The 21,112-nt window shown below is 39.4% G+C and overlaps 1 protein-coding gene across 2 annotated transcripts in view; it reads left to right on the top strand.

The window, feature by feature from the left end:
- The window catches only part of TRAPPC12 (trafficking protein particle complex subunit 12), a 56,096-nt gene extending 41,659 nt beyond the window's left edge, over window positions 1-14,437 (top strand). The window contains exons 7-10 of one of the 2 annotated variants that reach the window (XM_075049209.1): window positions 5,756-5,854; window positions 11,264-11,364; window positions 12,166-12,253; window positions 13,622-14,437. In XM_075049209.1, coding sequence (XP_074905310.1) covers window positions 5,756-5,854; window positions 11,264-11,364; window positions 12,166-12,253; window positions 13,622-13,864 — 531 coding nt within the window. In that variant the 3' untranslated portion in view covers window positions 13,865-14,437. The remainder of the gene's footprint in view (window positions 1-5,755; window positions 5,855-11,263; window positions 11,365-12,165; window positions 12,254-13,621) is intronic. The other variant, XM_075049208.1, reaches the window with a different exon arrangement.
- Window positions 14,438-21,112: the final 6,675 nt, after the last annotated feature.

Below are 21,112 nucleotides of genomic sequence, written 5' to 3'. Positions count from 1 at the left end.
ACAATATTGCAATATGGTTATATTTGATCCCCAAATCCTATTAGGTGAATGGAATATCTTATGCTATTAGTAGATTAATAATAATTATTTATTAAAGTAAAACTATGTGACATTGGTATAAAAAAAGAAAAACTGATTATTGTATTCTTACTAACCTCTTTCTATGGCCAAAAAACTTCAGTAGTATTTAATAGGGAACGGTCTTGTCAGGATTGACTCTTGAAAATAAAAAAAAAAAAGACTTTGATTAGATGTTGGGCCTATAAGTATTTAAATCTATTTCAGTTATCCTCAATTCTAATTACATTTATTTCATGTCATCTCTCTTCTGCATTACTTCTCTGACTCAAGGAATTCTCTTTATGTAGCACAATGATTCTTGTCTTTTTAAATATGGCCTCATTAGTTTCATAGCTAAACATCTCATTAAATTATTGAGATGGAGGGGAATATTGTTTTGGAGTGAGTGAGGTGCAAAGAAGTGATTCACCCAAACTTGCCCAGGAAACCTATAGCGGAACAGGAAATTAGTCATATGTTCCCTTTACTCTGGAACCATCTTTCCTAGGTATGGAATTCTGCCTGCTGTGTCCCTTTATCTGTGTGACCGATGATACAGTTTAGTAGCAGTTTACATCAGTCTTACTATACGTTTTTTTCCTGTTCATCCCCTTCTCTTTGTCCAATGTTTCTTAAATGTATTCTGGCTTCCTTCTGTGCACCACTTTTGGACTTGACCAAGTGACAAAAACAAAGAAGTGGTGGATCTTGGTTATATCAACTGAATCTGCTTTTCCCGTTTCATGTGAAAAAGAGGCAATTTAAGGGAGGAGGTGGAAATACAGCAGGAAGGGAAGGGGAGACCATGTAATGTGTCACTGTAGACTTCCATTTAGAAGAACTGTGGGCTTAAGTCACTATGAAAGCATACCCTGAATATAGCAGCATGAGGGAATACTCATTTAAAATGCAACTGATGATGTGCATTGCTTCATTTCAACAATCTAATTGCGAAATGTCTGTCATTTTACTAAATCACCATGGAAGTGTCTTGAAAACTTTTAAAGTTCTTTTCATCTGAGCTAAAATCGCTTTTGACATTATCTTACCAGACTTCTACCTCTCTGAGGAATAAACACTTAAGTACTTTCTATATATAAGTGCACTCTAATTAAAGACACATTTTGCACATTTTAGATTTTTTTTCAGTGTTGTCTTAGCTTTTGTAGAACTTACCCTTCGTAAAAACAAAAGCATTAGAATTGATTTTGGTTTGGGTCTAATACAATTAAAACTGTACAAAGAAGGAGATAACGGCTTGTACTAGTGATACGAGGGACTGATGCCTAAGGACTTTGGTTCCTCTATGATTTAAAGGAGAAAGACTGCATGAATCATCGTGTCTTTTGCCTAACTGTGCTGCAGTACTGCTCTTTGGATTCATAACACTGTGAATCTCTGCTTTCATAACACTTCCACAAGTACACTAGAGAGGAAGGATAAGTTATCCCTGTCCTCTCTTCCCAAAATAGAGTATTTATGAACTATACACTTTGTACAACTGAAGCTGATTTTTAATCTAGGGTTTATTGAACCTCCTCTCAGCATTCCACACATCATGGTCATTTATGCTTATTTCTAATTAATATTTTAAGTACTTAAGGTGGTGGTGAGGGAAACATGAAAATGTGTAATGCAGTGACTTATGAAGGAAAGTACAGTTATACTGGAGTGCATTAAAGGAAAAACAAACCCCACTTGCTATTTTTTGCAAGTAGATCCAATGGCTTACTAGAACTATTTTGGATAGGTATATTCAATGTTAGCTCCGAATTTTCATAATAAAAGAGATTGTGAATTATAAAACAATAGGCCAACTCTCATTCATTTCCTGAATTGTGTAACTTCAGTCCTTCTTTTCGGATTTTGTTATGAAGTGTGGAAAATCTGAGGGCTCATAATCTTTAGAAATTAAAGACCATGACAATACATCAGCCCCACCTTTAAGATCACAAGCTGTAGTCATTGAGTTTTTTACTGGCAGTACTTAATATGTCATAGTCCTCATAACCACAACTTGTATCAGCTAAGACTTCACTTCTCTGGGAGGGTCTCTATTTGTCATTTTCTCAGACAATTTTTCTTGTACCATGTAACATTAGCAAAGCTGGGAATGAAAACAAAGTCTTTAGTAAATGAGACCAAATCTCATCTACTTTTCCTTCCGGAGGAACGTATTGTAATGTCAGATAAGATGCTTTTATAACTTACATGGAATAGTATCATTCTGTATCACATGTAGGATACTCTAGAAATCTACTACTGCTTCCATGATAGTGGGGGGGGAAGAGTAAATGCATGCAAAACTCACTGTGGGATCCTGGAGTAACTGCAAAAGGAGGCTGTGTTTAGAAGTGAGCCTGGATATTGTGATAATGTTTTATAGTTTCATCCTGCGGCCGTCCTTGCCTATGCTTAAGGGTGGCTTTGGACATGCATAAGTTGGTCTCCTGTCATCTCCTGGAGGAAGTGGGTCCCATTCCTGTGATAGGTACTGCGAAGCATGGGGTATATAGGCACAGATGCTGTGTGCCATGCCATGGTATGGAAACGGGGTACCATATCCACAAATACAGTGCATAGACTCTTAATGCTTTCCCTCTACTCTCACGTTTTAGGAGGTGTGAATGTTTATGTACTCCTAGTTATAATGCATATGGTGATGTACAGTCACTGCATAGGGAATGCAAAAAGGGAGGAGGGTTTCTTTGCCTGACTAGGCCAAGTCCGCGAAGCCCCCGCAGCGTGGGCCTCCAAGACGTTACTTGGCTGCTTGTTCCTACCAAGGCTGGCTACTACCTACACTAGGGAGCCTGTGGTGCTATAATTGTGCAAACAGTGCCCCCTCGTGCAGCTGCTTCTGGCTGAGACTTTTCTGCAGTCAATTCATGCGAAGCTGTAAACTAAGCTGACAGAAGCACTGTTCTATCAGCTTAACTGCATGATCTCCTGAGAACTGTTTTTACATCAGTTTGGGGATGTGACGGTAAAGCATCCGTCCCTCATGGTTGTGCTGTGCACCTCTGTTGTGTAGCCAAAGCCTTAGAGTGTGCGTGAGACTGAGCGCTGGATAAGGGGCAGCTTTAGACCACAGAATGGAAGGCATTGAGCACAAAAGCTAGAATTTGATACAATAAAATTATTTCTCCAGTGAGCACATTTTATGCTTGAAGGGATAAAATTCACAGTCATAGACGATCCTTCAGATTTTATAAATGATGCTCTTGCCGATATTAATAGCTAATACAAGCGTGACTGGGGTTCCTCTAAGGAGCCAGATCAGAGGGTCCCTATTACAAGTTTTTTATGGCTACCGAACACAGTGGGACTCCATGATCAATGCAGTCCTTTTAGTGAGAGCCGTTACAGTGAAAATTGAGTTTTTCCTAAGTCATAAATTTGTGAAAAATTTTGGTAGCATAAATTTCATCACAGTTGAGTTCTGAATGCTGAATAAATCAGGATTTAAATAAATACATTTTTGTGTATGTAGCCCCTTGTCTTTGCTCTGAACTCTTTCCATTACCAATAACAAGCATGAACATGGCAAGGCACACTAGAATTGGAATAAACTCTTAACTGTTCAGAATTAAATCATTATGCCCACAATATATAGGTTGTTTGCAAAAGAATGGTTCTGCAGAGTGCCTCCTGGGCTGTTTAAATCAGCCTCTACTGTTGCAGGACATGTAATTTCTCTCTTATATGGATGAGACTCCAAAGAATTCACTTGATTTTTTTTGTGTGTATGAAATAATTAGTATGTTCCAAATGGTGACCTGGTGCACAGGTCAAGTAGAACCATTACAGGTCACCTAATCCAACCCCCCTGCAATGAGCAGGGACATCTTCAACTAGATCAGGTTGCTCAGAGCCCTGTCCAGCCTTACCTTGAATGTTTCCAGGGATGGGGCATCAACCACCTCTCTGGGCAACCTGTTTCACCACCCTCATCATAAAAAACATCTTCCATATATCTAGTCTAAATTTACCCTCTTTTAGTTTAAAAGCATTACTCCCTGTCCTATTGCAACAGGCCTTGCTAAAGAGTTTGTCCCCATCTTTCTTACAAGCCCCCTTGATCTACTGAAAGACTGTAGTAAGGTCTCCCCAGAGCCTTCTCTTATCCAGGCTGAACAACCCCCACTCTCTGAGCCTGTCTCTATGGGAGAGATGTTCCATCCCTCTGATCATTTTTGTGGCCTTCCTCTGGACCAGCTCCAACAGGTCTATGTCTTTCCCGTGCTGAGGACTCTGGAGCTGGACAAAGGGTTCAATCCTTCTAAGTGTGACCTCAGGAAAAGAAATTCATTACACCTGGGGCACTTTGCCTCCTCAGACTAGGCAGGAGATGAAGGAAAAGTACTTTTACCAGTAGCTGTGACCACATTAGGGACAAGTGAAATGAGTACTATAATTTGACCAAGAAAAATGGTAGTGTAGAGAGTATCCCAAGATGTCTGTGCAGTTCTGAAAGATTATTCTTTGATGTCTTTTGCTTCCTAACACTTACCACAAATTCTTGTATTAAGCTGAAGGGCAGGACTGTAAGGAAGCACCAGATCAGTACAGCACAGAGTCTTCTGTCTTTGCATATGCCTGGCTTTTATAAGTAAAGGCAGGCTTTCTCTGTCTCTGCTTGGGATTTCTCCAAGAAGCTGTAGCTGATGCTAGTGCAACCCTGTGCCCCATGAGTGTACCTACTACGTGTCTTCCAGTCAGTGTAGAGCACATGCAGAGTTTCTCATGTATGCCTGCCAAAGACCATGTAGCCAGGCTCTAAAAGTCATTTACTGCCCAGACCATTGAATTACTGTGGTTTAACCATGAAACAGCTGGACCGCAGTAACCAGTCACATGGGCATTTCTTTCTGTGGGAAGTGGGACCATGAGTTTTTTTAATCTTCTGTCACTGGTCATTATGTGGAGGGCGCGTTTGCACTGTGTCTTGAGCAGGCAGATCTCAGAGCTGCCACTTGCCAGCGTGCTCTTTGTGCAGGCGTGTGTGTGTTTGGGGTCACTTGCAAAGCTTCCTGGAGTTCAGAACCAGGCCAGCCCTCACTTAGTTTTAGCACAAGTCAGTTTTCTATTTAGAGTACCTGCTCATTTTCCTTTTACATGGTAGGGTAGTAGGGAATAAGGGTTTGGGTGGAGGGATAGAAAAGGTCTTGCTTCCCTTGGCAGTAGTGCTAGTTTGTCATCTGAAAATGTACATGAATTGCAGCTTCTCTCACATTATATTTTTCACAAGTTAAGAGCATTTGCACAGGCAGTTCCCAAAGCTTCAGAACATAGTTTGTTAAATCATGTGAATTATACATATATTTGAAACATGAGACACTTCTCAAGTATGTATACCCCAGTCACACAGAAGGCTTTTGACTTTCATCCTAAATCATAATCTAAGCTGAAGAGGAAATGCTGAGGGTTTTTTTGTTCTTGGCATTTAGCTACAAACAGAATATGATCCAGTTGAAAAGAAAAAAAAAAAACTCCTGTGTATGCAGTTCCAGTATAACTGAGAAAAGACCAATATAGTCAGCTACTAGAGTCTGCAGTGATAGGTAGAAATTCTGTCCCACTGACAAGTTGCAATTACTTTAATTCTGTTTGAATGTGTCTTTAACAAGAAGGCAACATAAAGGCTGAAGAATGCTGAGCTTAAATATCTGGTCATGTGCTTTTCACCCCTTAGGACTACGTGCTTGCTGTAGATGCTTACCACACTGTCATCAAATATTACCCACAGCAAGAGCCTCAGCTGTTGAGTGGAATTGGAAGGATTTTCCTTCAGGTATGCATTTTATTCTAAGTCTGCTAGGTAATATTGCTGTTGACAGCTACGTAGTGAATAATTGTTGCATTTAAAACTGCAGCTATTTTTATAGGGCATGTATCAAACTGTAGAGGCAGTGGTCAAAACAAAAAAATTCTACCATGTGATATTAATTAAAGTTGGAAAATATAAAGCACCTATAATATTAAAAGTACATGCATGTATATTAGCAAACAGAGAACACACTGTAGAAAATTATGCAATAATTTAATCAGAGCAATATCCTGCTTTCCCTAAAACTAATGGTAAAGCTCCCATTGACTTCAGTGAGCCAGAATTTCACTAAAAATCTATTTCTCACTGCCTCAAACTGCATGCAGCTCTCAGTCATACTGTATAACTGCCATCTTCATCTAGAAAAAAATTGAGTTTCTTTCTTTTGTCCAGGTTTTATCCCTGAGAAGACAGGGGAGGGCACATTAAAAGAAAAAACAGGACTGCACAAGTATAATAAATTTCCATATAGCTATGTACTTATGATAATAGGTAAAAAAAGGTGTAAGTGCAGTAGTACTTTTTTGTTTATCAGAAAATGATGCATCTAAATAATTAGTATCTGATTATTTTAATTTTTAGTATCTCACAAGTTCTTTGCTGTTCTTTCATATTTCTGATACCAATATTTCAAACTTTTCCTTTTTTATCTACTTCCTTTTATTACTTACTATAAATCTAATTCTGAGTTGTGGAATATTTACAGACAATCTCATCTGTGGCATTCATGTCATAAAATTATATTGAAATGGTATAATTTACTCTTGATAGATAATTAAATCATTAATATTGTTGCTTGAAATCATAGAATGTTATTCAAACTCACTTATAGATTTTCAGTTCTCAACAGGAAAATGTTTTCACAGTATGGTAGACATGTTTGTCTTTAAAAGTCTCTGGTTTGAAGTGAATCTCCATCACTATAGAGTAATTTTATGATACTGGCTGCGTGCATTAACTGTTACCTAAATAAGCAACCTAGTAATTATGCATATTAAAGAATGGTACTGTAAATATGCATAATACTATTGGAAATACAAGTTATTAATAGTTCTGGTCTTACTGGGAAAACAACTGGGTATGTTACTGGTACTGCCTTGCTGACAAGAGTGTCTGCCATAGTGTCACACTCTCCAGTGTGTTAGTAACTCAGTTTGCTATAGAAAAATTTTCACTCTCAGGAGGAAAGCATCTCCTAACTTCAGAAAGAATTACATCCATCCAATTCCAAAAGTGGTGTTCACAGGCCCCGTACGCAGTCATTTGAAGTCATTGACCTCTGCGATGTTGGCTGTGACAACAGGCCTTTCGTATTTAGTGGTCTTACTATCAGAACTGGACATAGCAAAAGGGAGTATGAGGAGCCCTCGGTATTTTCATGTGATCCTAGATAGTAGTTAATAAAAAGCATCACTTCTAAATTCAAATGTTTTCCTTTCTTCTAGCACCTTAAGGAGATAAATTTTTATTGTTTGGCACGTTGTCTTTTTTTGTGACAAAATATTCAGCTCTGTCTGGAGGGTTTGGTTGCAACAGATGCAAGATTTTGATGTTTTAAGAGAAATAAGCAGTGTGCAGGTAAACAAAACCAAGAAGTTCAAATTAAAGAAGGATAAATGTGTTGCAGGCCTGGGCACCATCATTTTGGTAAGATCACTGTGCAGTATGTGTGCATTGTTGAAGAGGCACTCTGAAAAAAAATAAACATCTTGCAGGTAAAATGGGAAAGCCATTTTCTCATATTCAAATGCCACAAACATTCTCAAAAACAGGTAGTGATTCCCAAATAACCTCCGACTGTTCTGTTAACTTTGAACATTACCCAAGAGAGGCACAAGGGAGCCAGATTTTAGCTGCTTATCAGTCACAGGTACTGTTTGACAATAGATATCACACATGAAACAAAGCAATAATATAGAATGAAGTGTAAGTCAGGACTTAAACAGGAAAAAAAGGTAACCTTTTTTCAACATATAAAACCTTACTTTGTGTGTCTTTTTTTTTTTCATAATTAAATTGAGCTTACTAGTTTAAGGCACCATGTCTTCTTTATCTTCACATGTATTGGGGCATAAAGAGGCCTAAATCTGATGTACGGCCTTTAGTTGTTGCCTTAATGTAAGTGGGAAATGAGGATGAGAAGTGGAAAATGCAGGAAAAGACAGGCTATCACAGAGAAATTTTCAGAAGCACTGTAATTCTGTCAGCAATCACCTGACCTGTAAAACAGAAATTCACATGAGATGGGGAAACAGTGAATACATTTTAGTCTCTAGGATTATACTGTGTGTTGCTAATAGACTCTGCTTAATGGCTGACCTATCCAAAATTGCCATTTAAATAACCACATTAAAGAATTTAGAAAGTGGAAAGCTGCCTGACCTTACCCTCTGCAACAGATTGCTGCAAAACAGAGTTAAAAGCAATAAATAAATCCTAGGAGTACTTAAGAAAAATAGCCTTGGTTTCCAGACAAACAACAGACTTAAGCGCATAGTATATTGGAGGTTCCTTGTTAGAAGATATGATTATTTGAGGTTAACAGAGGAATTTTCATTTTTATTCAAAGTGCTAATTATTATTAGATACTGAAGTCACGTTTTCTGAACTAAGTTAAATAAAATTAAGTGATGAAGACCACTTTAACATTTTAATGACTAATTAAAACTAATTCTTTCTTTTAAATGTTCTGCCAAAAAAACCACATTATAAACTGTTTCCCCTCAGTGGGTAAAATGAGAATTTAAAGTTTGGCATGTTTGCTGAGAAGATACTAGATGCTGCTAAGAAATGAGAACACTTCATGATCACAAATAAGGTGTGATTAGTCTCAGAGCATATTAGATTTGGACTCATCAAGCTCCCAGTGGAGCAAACTGGTAGCTTGCTTTAGAAATTGATTATTCTCATGGTTAGGGGCTTCCTTCTAATTTCCAGGCTAAAAATATTCAAGGACAGATTCATTTACACTTGAGCCAGCATTATCCTTTAGTTAAATGTAATTATTTTCTTGGTGGTTTACACTTCAGTGGTATTTATAGAGGGAAGTTATAACTGAATGTGTAAGTTTTTAGAATGAATAATGTTTGTTTTGTTTGAGTCCAGGTACATAACATCTGGGAGAAATGCATCTGTTTCATTAGATAGACTATTAATGGGTATTCCATAAATGCTTTGGTAGCTGGAGAGTTGCATCTTTGAGTGCAGTGTACAATTGGATCATCCCCTAAAGGTAAAGAAGAATAATTTCTTTATGTTGTCAAGGGAGAAGTCTTGTGGTTAGAGGTAGCAGTATCTGTTATATTAGTGATGTTAGTAGGGCTTTGGATACTGCCACTGTGATACTCATATAAGCAAATTGGGAAGAAATCTAGATGAAAGCTTAAGATGAATGTTTGCTGTGTCTGAAAAGTGTACTTGGAAAGTTGCTCACTGGTAGACTAGAAAGACTTGCTAGATGATCTTTTCCACCAGGATCTCTTTAGGGTTTGCAGTGTTTCTATTTTTTGGTTAGGTGCTTGTATGATGGAATTAGAAGCATGCTTGTAAAACATACGGATGATACTAAGCTGGGAGTGGTACAGACACTATGGAGGGCAGGATCAGAATGCAAAATAATCTTGTCAAGTTGAGAAACTGAAATGTTAAATTGGCCGTGATTCAAACAGCAAAGGCAAAATACTACCAAAGATTGGGAGTAATACACAAAAACAAAACGGGAAACAACAGCAAGGCACTGTTCTGTGGAAAGGAATTAGGCTAAGGGTAAGCAAACTACACATGAGTAAACAAATCAGACTTCCAAAATACTGTGACATAAAAGCAAATCTCATATTCACATGTGAAACATAAAGTAATTCTTCCATTCTCACTGCTGGTGAGAGGTCAGTTGGAGTGTTATGACCTCTTATGTGGGCAATTGGAGAGGATGTGAAGTAGCAGGAGAGAGTTAGAGAAGAACAGCAAGAATGATCAGAGAATCCAGAAAGCATTTTCTATGAGAAAGGGGTGAACACTGATTTGCTTGAAAATTGATTCTCATTCTAGAAGAAGAAACATAGGAGAAAGTGCAATAAAAATGTTCCAGTATGTAAAAGGCTGTTAAGAAAGAGGACTTGTACTATTCTCCCTGACCACTGTAGGTAGGACAAAAAGTTGAGGTAAAAAGTGCAGCAAAATAGACTTAGAGTGTATTTTCTAATACTAAGGCTATTTAAGAATTATGGAATAAGTTTCCAAGGGAGCTGTGTAATATTCACCATCTGAGAGCTTTAAGGAGACTTCAACACATTTGTCACAAACGTTTTTTGGTAATGTTGTCCTGTTCTTGAACAAACAGGTGATCTCTTGAGGGCCCCTTCAATCTCCCCACCTGAGGGCTGCCTGGTTTCCATGGCTTTATGTTCCTGAATTAGTTTAGTTTTACTCCTTTTGATAGATTTGGTTTACTCAGTACTAAGTTTTCTTCTCCTTCCATCTCTCCAGCCCCAAATTAAATACTGTATTGTGAAACGTTACCAAAAGTATGAGCGTATCCTTCTATGAAACATACATTGCTAACTTACTTATCAAAGGGGCCTTCTTCAAATATTTTTTTTTCATGTCAAATAGCAATGTATGTGACATACCCTTAGGTGAAATACCCCTTCCTTTCTAGGAATCCCCTTCCCCATCCCCCCCTCCCATAAAATCTGCTCTTCTTTATGCCAGCTTTCAAATCCCTCATTCCTTCAGCCTGCATGATACACTCATAGGTATTTTTTAATCTGCAAAAGGACTGTCTCCCCAATACCCTCAGGGGCCCATTGCATTGGGGTTGTTTTCTGACCTGTTTTGGTCTCATGCACTGAAGTCATCCTGTGGTCCCTGGCTATGACCCATAAGCTGTGGGTTAACCGAGTATGGGTCCTACGCTAGCTGCCAGGCTACAGTATTCCAGTTCTCTTGCCTTATTGACAGCTTCTGCCTGTGGGCAGCATCTGTCTTCACTTCTTGCAGAATAACGCCCAGTCTCACTGGAAGTAATTCTGACCTTTTCTCATTTTCAGCTAATTTTACAAACCCTAGAGTCAGTTACAACAAACGAGGAGGTGGGGCACCCCTGCCATCCAGTCCATGAATGATCCACAACCCACAACTGAGAAACACTGCCTTAGATAAAACTGCCCATGCTTTTGGTGTTCTTTTCATGACCTTCATGTGGCTCTTCAAATACCTTGTTTGATAACAGATGTTACCCAGTCAGCTTGGTACCAAACAATTAGATAATGGACTTTGATATGTTTTCATGTTCTTATCCTTTGTAAAAGATATAATCAGGCTGGATCTCTTTTCTTCTTCTTGTGGTAACTTTCTTATGATTTTACTGTCTAGATTGGAGACATAAAAACTGCAGAAAAATATTTTCAAGACGTTGAGAAAGTGACTCACAAATTGGATGGACTGCAGAGCCAAATTATGGTTTTAATGAACAGGTAGATAATTTAATAGCTAAATGAAACTTTAAAATATAGTTTTGCAAAGTATGCATTGTGAGCATTAAACTACCCTTGAGACAATCCCGTTCTCTTTCTCTGTTTTATGTAACTACATCTGTCATAAGTGAGACTGAATAGCATATAGACCCAGGAGATCTGTATTACTTGGTACAGTCATATTATCCTGGATTGAAATTGTGATCCTTCAGTTGATTTTACAAAGCTTTTTCTCATTCTTCCAGGCATTGCATATTTTCACTCTTGCTTTTTCAGTATACATTTGCATAAATAATTTTTAGGAAAGGAGAAGTTATTTTGGGCCCTTATCCTCCAGTCAGATCTGCTAGTAAAGTTACTGCCTGGTAGTTTCCAAGAATGCTGGAAAACATTGTAGTAAATCAAGCTGCATGATAGGGGACTCAGTTTGTAATGGTTAGCACATTGGCTTAATATATTTAGAAAATACTATTTAAAAGGGCTCTGAAAATTATATAGCGTGGCTAATTTCATGAAGAGAAATAATTCCAGGAAGAGAGTATCTGCATTTAAATTAATAAAAACACAATGAAGACTTGCTTTGGTAGGCAGAATATATAATAGCCAAATGATCCAAGTTGTCATTCCATTTGTCTGTAAATCAGTGTCTCCTTGCTGGTTGTAATTACACCGTGAAGAGCAAATGTCAGAAACTCTCACATCTATAACAGGAAAAATAAAAAATGGTGTCCATTCTTTTTAGAATATATTATCACCTTGGGTTTTTTAGGAGAACTCATTCATATGTCACTTACTTTCTAGAGCATTTCTCCACCTTGGTCAGAATAATTTTGCAGAAGCTCATCGATTTTTCACAGAAATTTTAAGGATCGACTCATCAAATGCTGTGGTAAATCTCCAAATTGCTACATTTATAATGAACACCTAAATTATTCTCATAATGCTTCATGCGTGGATTTAATTAGTGCCCAGAGTATGCTCAGAGCTTTGGAGAAAAATTGGATGTGGCATGTGTGCCAAAGGGGTTTTAGTATACATAAGGATAAGATACAAAATGGGATGGGAAATGAAGAACCAGTCTATATGAAGGGCATGAATACTTAGGCATGCATGTAGAAATTCTGAGACATTATGCTTTACGGGATCTTCGCAAAAGCACTTCTTTTTGCATTCACTGTTTTTAGCGTAGACATGCATGTCAGAAAAAGAAATGGCAGCTGCCAACGTGTATAAGATTAACTTGATTTCACACAACATTGAAGGGATATTGTAATTTTAAACATGTCATTTTTAACACGTTGCATATCAGAGGCTTGGATTCCCATCACAAGAGGAGATCAAAGAGCTGTTTATTTACTTTCGTGTTTTCTACATTTGGCAGCTTTCAGTGCATGGTCATATAAAAGTGTTCCTAAGAACTGGGACAGCTTACCCCCAGTAGCCTGATCCAAGGCCATTTAAAGACTGAGGGGACTGAGTTTAAGAAACACATGAATTGCATCATTTTGCAGGCTGTAAAATTGTATTATAAATCACACAAGATCAGTAAGGTTTCCTGAAGGGAGAGAAAAAAAGAATTTTTAAAAAGGCTATGTTCTTCCTTTATCTGCAGCTTTCAGAAAGTGTGAAAGTTTCTGCTGCTAAACATGTTATATGACTTTGTACTGTTGGAAACCTGTTCTGTGTGGTAAAGAAAATGGAACCTGACTTGATCATTTATGATGTATTTAGACTGACCTATTTGCTGAATTTACTTGAAGTCAGTTGTAGATGCCTTTGTGATAATTTCTTCCTGTTGCTTACGTGGATATTCTATATGTAAGCCAGAGAGAAAAACACTTCTGAAGATATAGTGAAGTCATTAAAAAAAAAAAACGATGAAAATGACAGCATGTAGAGGCTCATGTAGTTTCTGAAATCTGTTTCAGCTGACTTTCAAAATTAACTGACTAATGTCCTATACTATTTATATTTCATTTTAGACTCTGTCTTTCAGAGTTTCAGCTCTTAGAAGTCAGTGGGTCATACTGGCACAGCATAAATCTTGAGAATAACAAGAGGAGGATTGGACTGTATGATTGATAATGTATTTTAGTTACTTGCACACACACACACACACAAAATAGTAATTCTTAGCACATAGTAAATCTGTTGTAACTCCAGATGCTAGACTTCTTTTTTTCCTTCTCTCTCATCACTTGTAAATACATACATATATGTACACTTATTTATTTATTTACAATATATTTTTCTCTAGGCTAATAACAATGCTGCTGTTTGTCTTCTTTATCTGGGAAAACTGAAGGATTCCCTCCGGCAATTGGAAGGAATGGTTCAGCAGGACCCTAAACACTACCTGCATGAGAGTGTTCTCTTCAACTTGACAACTATGTATGAACTGGAGTCATCTCGCAGTATGCAGAAGAAGCAGGCGCTTTTAGAGGCTGTAGCTATCAAAGAGGGTGATAGCTTTAATACTCAGTGTCTCAAGTTAGGATAGATCATTTCCAGCTAATTTTTTTCCAGCAAGGCTGTTTTTTTTAAATTGTATATACTCTTGCTAATGTGTAAATGTGAAATAAAATTTATTCCATTATGAATATTCAGTGGCATTACTACAGAATCTGTTGTCTCTAGCAGTCCTATCATTGTGAAGACTTTGTGCTGACCTAGAGCCAGCTTCATCTTGAGAAGTCTATTACTGTTTAGTTATTCTTCATTACAGTGTACTAATATATACACAGTCAACTACTCAGAATTTTTATAAGAAAAACTGAATTTGACCTTATATTGTCTTGATGATTGTTACAGCTTTTCAGTAATTAGTGAGCAAATCACATGAGCCAATTTCATCAGCTAAGAGTTATTGACAGAATATCAGTATGTGTATTATAGAAATGAAATTCTGAATGCACTTCTCTTCACTTGCTTCTACTGTGTGCGTCTCATTTTGCCCCCATCAAACTATTGAGATTACACTTTTGTATGTCCACAGCTCTCAAAGGAGGTTGCTTGATAACCACCATGCAGAATCACAGCATGGTTGAGGTTGGAAGGGACCGGTGGAGGTCATCTGGTCCAACCCCCCAGTCAAGCAGGGCCACCCAAAGCAGGTTGCCCAGACGGCGTGCGAGGGATTCATACAGTCCCCCCCAGTATGAGGGACTATATCATCTGAATGATACCAAATGGTCTCCCTATATTTCTTGGTTTTGTGACACCATTAAATCTTTCAGATTAAAGCATTTGGATTCTGGAAAGCTGTGGGTGGGAGTGGGGGATTTCTCTGTTCCCAAACTAATGCGTGCTTCAATGCTTTCTTCCTCTCTCCCACTCTGGCCAACATCTCTACTTGGATGTCACCAGCAGATGCCACAAGGTTGTTCTAGTAACCCCTTAATTTGTGCATGTGTATGTATGTGAGCTCTTCTTATACTACAGCTGTCTTCCTCATGCCTACCCTAGAGCCTGTGGTTTCCTCTTGGTGCAGACAGGCATAGCTCCTCCATTCTGGCATTCTGATGGGTCGAGCAAGGAGCACTGCCAGTTAGGTAGAGTGGAAACGCAACCCGTTTCAGCTCAGTTCCTCTCCTTTCCCGTTACCAAGTGAAAACACCGTGCAGAAAGTATTTCCCAGGGAAAACGATGGAGAGGGTGAGGCAGAGGTATCTAAGGTTTAGGCCACACAAAGCGGAAGCAAACAGGGTGACGCAGAGCAGGACACAAGGCAGTGAGTGATGCGACAGTATCAGCATACAACTGGCATCCCTTGGAACACAAATTTTTTGGCATCACAGTACCACTGTGGTATCAGTGTATTTCACATCTCTGCCCACATTTCTCCCTTCATCTGCGTTGTAAAGATTCAATCCAGATACTCCCATTCCTTGTACATGAATACAATATATACATCTGATCATTGGGTTTTTATTGTTTTGAAATTTAATGTTTAGCAGTTGGAGTAGCTTCTTGTCATAAATCACTGCCATGGGACAATTCTGTAACAGTATTCGTTACATTTTTATGCCACATCCATCAATTAATTCTCATCGTCTTTAAACACCCGCACCTGTATTTTTAAGTAACTAGTAACATTTTTATGCTTGTCCGACTGGAGATACTGTACAGGGGCCAAACAGTTGTCCTCAAAACAGGTTGTTTGAAAACTGCTGCAAGCTGGACATGCAAAAAAATGAGGATGCCTAAAAATCACCAGTCACCTCAAAAGACGTAAGCCTACAGCTTAGACAGAATTTGTTCCATTTTTACAGGATATATATGTTTTACGGGTCATACTTGTACACTGAAACAATGGCTAATTATGTACCAATCCACTGAAAAAAATGAAATCGGTATTTCTGTTTCTGGTTTGGCCTCTAGGTTCCACAGCTGGATCTGAATTAAACTTGTGCAGCACCTGGGTAGGCTTGTCCTAAGACACCACTAATAAACTCGAAAGATTCAGCATCACCTGCTTCAGTTGGGTTTAAACACTGTTTACATTTCTTTAGTGACTATTAAAATACAGTGAAATAAAAGTGGTTACTTTTGCATTACTCTTTATGAAGTTTTACACTTGTTTTAAATATTGCTATGATTTCAGACAAGGTTTAACAATAATTGGACAAATTCTCAGTTTACATTGTCGTAACTGAGTTGAAATCTGTAGTTTTCAGTTTGTCACAACTATTAATCTGATACAGTATGTTACTCACTGTACTCATTATAAGTAACTTTAGTAGTATGTTTTCTCCAGCATAGGTCACTTTTCTTGGGCATAGGGTTTCTTAGGCGATAGATAGAAATCCTGGTATGTAACCACCATTGTTCTCAAAGACTTTGAGAGCACTGAACAATTTACCAAGGCATGTAGCGACAGGACAAGGGGTAATGGCTTTAAACTGAAAGAGGGTAGATTTAGATTAGATGTAAGGCAGAAGTTCTTCCCTGTGAGGGTGGTGAGGCTCTGGAACAGGTTGCCCAGAGAGGCTGTGGCTGCCCCATCCCTGGAAGTGTTCAAGGCCAGGTTGGATGGGGCTTTGAGCAACCTGGTCTAGTGGAAGGTGTCCCTGCCCATGGCAGGGGGGGTGGAACTAGATGATCTTTAAGGTCCCTTCCAACCCAAACCATTCCATGATTCCAGTTAGAAAATTTTACAATGATATGTGAATTAATATCCTATAACAGAGATTCCCATGCATTTAACTGAAGGCCAGCTGTCATGTTATATTCTTATACTATCGTCTGTGCTTTCAGGAAGCTTGATTTGTCTTTTCTAAGTGAAGGTAGCATGATCCACCATCATCCAGCATGCTGAAGCCACTTGCCTCTTTACAGTCAAGGAGCAACATGCTTCCTTTGTTGATTCAGTAGTGCCTTATACTCACTGCACGTGTAAATGACAGCCTGTGTTCTGATCGGCAGAGAATAAAAATTTATGATCCCAGTCAGTCAAAGAGCCATTAAAACACAAACACCCTGAAAAGATAATCCCCTGTTCTCCAAGCTTCTCTAAATTGTAATTCATATGTATTGCTACGTAGGCCTCACTTCAGTATGTTTGCTGTGTTCTTACTAGTAGAAGCTTTTACTCGGATAAAAACGCCAGTAAAGAAGACTTGGACTGGGTGACCTCTAAGCTCAGCGAGCCATTAAACAAGTGACATCCTGGTAGACATGCAGAATGATTAAAATTTAAATGCAAAGGCATATTATCACTGCTGGATGTATGCAAATTGTTAACTGTTTATAAAATGCAAGAATGTCAATGTCACTTTACGGTTTGGATTTAACATATATACAAGTGTTTGAATTTCCTATATTCAGCCAGTTACACAGCTGAATGCTGTATATGGTGTTAAAGCATTAAAGCTAAGGACAAAATTTGTCCTCAAAACATTAATTACACCAGGCAATCCTGTTAAATTCAATGAATTCAGCTGAATTTAATGAGGGTTCCTGGTGTAAATGAGGGCAGAGCTCAGTTCTAAAACACAGCATGCATGTGTCATCTGGCTAAGTAAGAAAAGCTGTGGAAAGTATAGCCTGAATGAGCTGATTGTTGTATTCAAGTCTTAAAGCTTAATGTGCCTTAACAGAAGTTTTGCATTTAAATTTCCTCTTTTATTAAAAGAAGAGCAAAGAAGCTGTACTTCAGACATTCAGATAATTACATTATGCACAGAGACCCTGATCCTCAAAAGGACTTAAGCATCTATCTGCCATTCTAGTACCTAACTGCAGTTCAGGTGATAATAGCATCCCCTAAACAGCTGGTCATTTACATTTTCTTGGTGCCTTAGTTTTTGGACTGGACCCCTTAAATGCTCCCCAAAAGGCACGTGCAGACATGCCTGAAACTCCACAGTGGACTTCAGCCAGTGTACTAGAAAGGATGATCATTCCTCCACCTACCTCATCCTTCATGTCAGCAAGAGCACTCATGCAGCCATGCGCAAGCTGGATGAGCTCACTGACCCGCTGGAAAAACTCACCAAGCCAGCAAACACCCTCTTCAGATTCATCTTCATCCTGAGGCTTTCAACACAAGGATGTGCTGGGAATTACCACCCCGCCTGCACAGGCTGCCAGGTTTTCTGCACAACAGTGGCCTAAGAAGTAGACAGACAATCCTCTTCTGAAGCCTTTGCTGCAGGTGTCTTGCAGATCAAATTGGAGAGGGGAATAAGCAGGGTATAGTCTGCCTGCGTAGCCGAATTACGTGTGTCCTATTTGTATATCAGCTGATGCACTTAATCAACCGCGTGCATTGCAGCCATCCAACAGAAGATTGCAAGATGTGCGCTACCCCCATCTCCAGTTGTGTTTAGCTGTAGTGAGAAACATACACTCGCCCTCTGCTTCAACTTGCAATCAAGAAATGTGTGAAAACAGGACTGAAGCATCAAATCTAGATTTAAATTTATTCCAAATACATAGAACCACAGCAGCCAGAGTCAACCTCTCTGAGGTTGCTCAGGTAGCAACCTAGGTTGCTGCTGTCCTGAGCCAAGGCCAGGGAAACTACAGATGTTAGAACAAGGTGGATTTTATCTATTAGCTCATACCTGTAACATGAGCTCAAAGGACAATGTCATACACCCCTTCCACCCACTTAATAAAACATCGGGGGAAAAAATGTATTTTACTAGTGAGGTACTTTACATTGTAGGTATCTAGGGAGAGTTTTTAGCATTTGAACAGCAGCTCAGCAGCGCTGAATGCAAACAAGCTCCAGCACTAACTTTCAGGCAACAATAGTGGAAAGCTGCTTTCCTGCTTAGTTCTCCTAGTCAGCTTGGGAATAACAAATTTAGAGATTCCCATTTTCAAGGGGTGTGTGAGATGGTCAGAATCCTGGTGCTAGGGAGGAACAGAAAGTTGCAGGGTAGGGAGGAGGACCCAGGTGCTGCCTTATCCAAGCTGTTCTGGATCAACACCTGGTGCTGTCCTAGCTTTGGGCAGTCATTTGCAGGTGTTTATTATGTATGAGAGTCATTAAAATGAATCCATCTGAAAGCCAGCAACAATGGCTTGTAATCTGCCCACAAAGAGGGAAAAAATGGGATGTTACTTGCTTGAGGCAGGGAAGGAAGGAGGGAGGAGGTTCCTCTCTGGCTTTGAAAAATTGTCAAAACTGTCAGTGCTAAATTGAAAATACTGAAGTAAAAAGCTGCAGAATAAAATTACTAGAGCTGTTTATAAGAAAAAAATCCACTATGCAGCACAAGGTGTGAGCAAGTACTTCAGATGCTGCAGTACTTCAGCACACACTCCAGTGGCATGCAGCAGGATCAAGCAGCCTGTGCGTAACCCAGCCACGGCTTTGTGTCCCCTTGCTACAGCATCACCAAGAACAGCTTCCCTCTTTCCCATCAACAGTGGGCCAGCTTTAAGTTGCCTGAATCATTTGGAAGGAAAAAAAAAAAAAAAAAGCCTGAGGGTGGACCCAAATCAAATTCTCAGGCTCAAATGCCTGTGATCACAGGGGAAACTGGAGCCCAGAGCTCTACTTGGCTCCTCAGGGCTGTGCCAATGAACAAAGGCAATCCCGCGGCACCAGGGAGGCATGGAGGATACCCAGCCCAATTTTCCTCCAGCCGATGTGGCTCATTTACAGGCACAACAGTTACTAATCGGTACTCTGAGAAGCAGCATAGAAGGCAATGAAACAGAGGGGTGCTTTTCAAAATTAGCGCAGGTATCCCAGAGAGAACTGCAGCGGGGGAAGCCAGCACTGAAAGAGATTCACAGCCCTTCAACTGCTGAATCTTTCCCTGAGCATTTTGCTTCTTTGTCTGATCTGGGTATTTATACAGTTAATAAAAAATGAGAGATAGTGACTCAGTTGCATAAAAAAATAGGTTTTTCAAATTGCAGGTATAGCAGAGTACTTTTTTGCAAACACACAAAATGTTTTGGGAATCAAGCTGTAAAATCACAATGAGTGCAGCAAATCGGATCAAATCTGGATCTCTGAGCCAGGAATATTTAAATTGTAACACTAATTCATCCCCCAATGAGTTGATATGTTTATTTGGCTTCAGGAAATAGAAGACAACTGGCAGTGACCCTATTTTGGGGAGAGGGGAGGGAATCTGAGAATTTCTATCATTTTCACAGGGAAGACTCCCAAACAGATGATGTAATTTTCGAGCATAGCACAGGTCAGGTCCACAGCCTCTGCTGGCCAAATATCTAAATCCATTATTTGGCTGCTAGGGGTATTCTTCAAAGCAGTGCTCAGCTGCCACCTCAGTCTTTTATGTGCATTGGTGCCTGCCAGCTGATATTAAACGATTGCCTTTGTCAGGAAGCTGTCCCTTCTCATAAGTTCCTAGTTCAAGCTAAATCCTGGAGTCAGAAACCAGGCAGGAGAGTGCCTTTTCTGCCAGTAGGACCCGATGCTCTGAGTGCATGAAGATTTTATACTGCTCAAGTTCAGCAACCAGGACAGGCAGCTACCAGCTCCTGCAGCTGCCAGGAAGCAGCAGAGCCCCTGCTCTCGGCAGCCCGGGGCGAGACACCCCTCGCCTCAGCATCTCCCTTCGCCCATTTATTTGTAAGCACCCCTAAGTGCCTGGTGTGGATGTGACTAGTTAATTACTAGCTGGCTGTGAAATGTCTTTGCCTTAAGATCTCCAGCCAAAGACACTTGCCTCAGGACACATAACAAGGGAGGGCAGCATGACAGATTTTGCAGCCATGTGGTTGCCCACCAAACTTATTGAAAAGCCCGCTGACCATCAACAGTTTGCTCTGAGGCCACCTGCAGAAAGCAAGACCACAGCTCTCTTAAGCTGGTCATGAGAAACTGAGGTATATGCCCCTTTGGAAAAGTTTGGATTAAAGTGGAAAATAATACAAAGGTACCAAAAAAGCTATCTGCAAACGCCTCAATTCAGTACCATTTCTCCTACATTTCTTTTTTTTTAAACTCTAATCCTGGAGGAGTTGAAATATTCCCCTTGTCTGAGTTAATGCTGCCAACGTGATGTTGCTGGAACCACTTACATAAATTTTCATACTATGTCAATGCACCAAGATTTTCCACTAGCTGCAGTAAAACAGACTCATGTTTTTGGACAAAAAAATCAATTTTGCTTTGCACTTTTAGATGTGTGGTATATGGGGGAAAAAAAAAAAAGAGGAAGAAAACAACCAAACACAAAATATTGCCATGAAAATAAACTGTGGTTTTCATCTGAAGGAGTGGTATGTTCTCCCTCCCTCTTCTCCACTCTCTGGA

This window comes from Buteo buteo, chromosome 17 (genome assembly GCF_964188355.1).
Source record: "Buteo buteo chromosome 17, bButBut1.hap1.1, whole genome shotgun sequence".
NCBI lineage: Eukaryota > Metazoa > Chordata > Aves > Accipitriformes > Accipitridae > Buteo > Buteo buteo.
The sequence above is the reverse complement of the archived record's forward strand: the minus strand, read 5'-3'. Positions and strand labels throughout refer to the sequence as shown.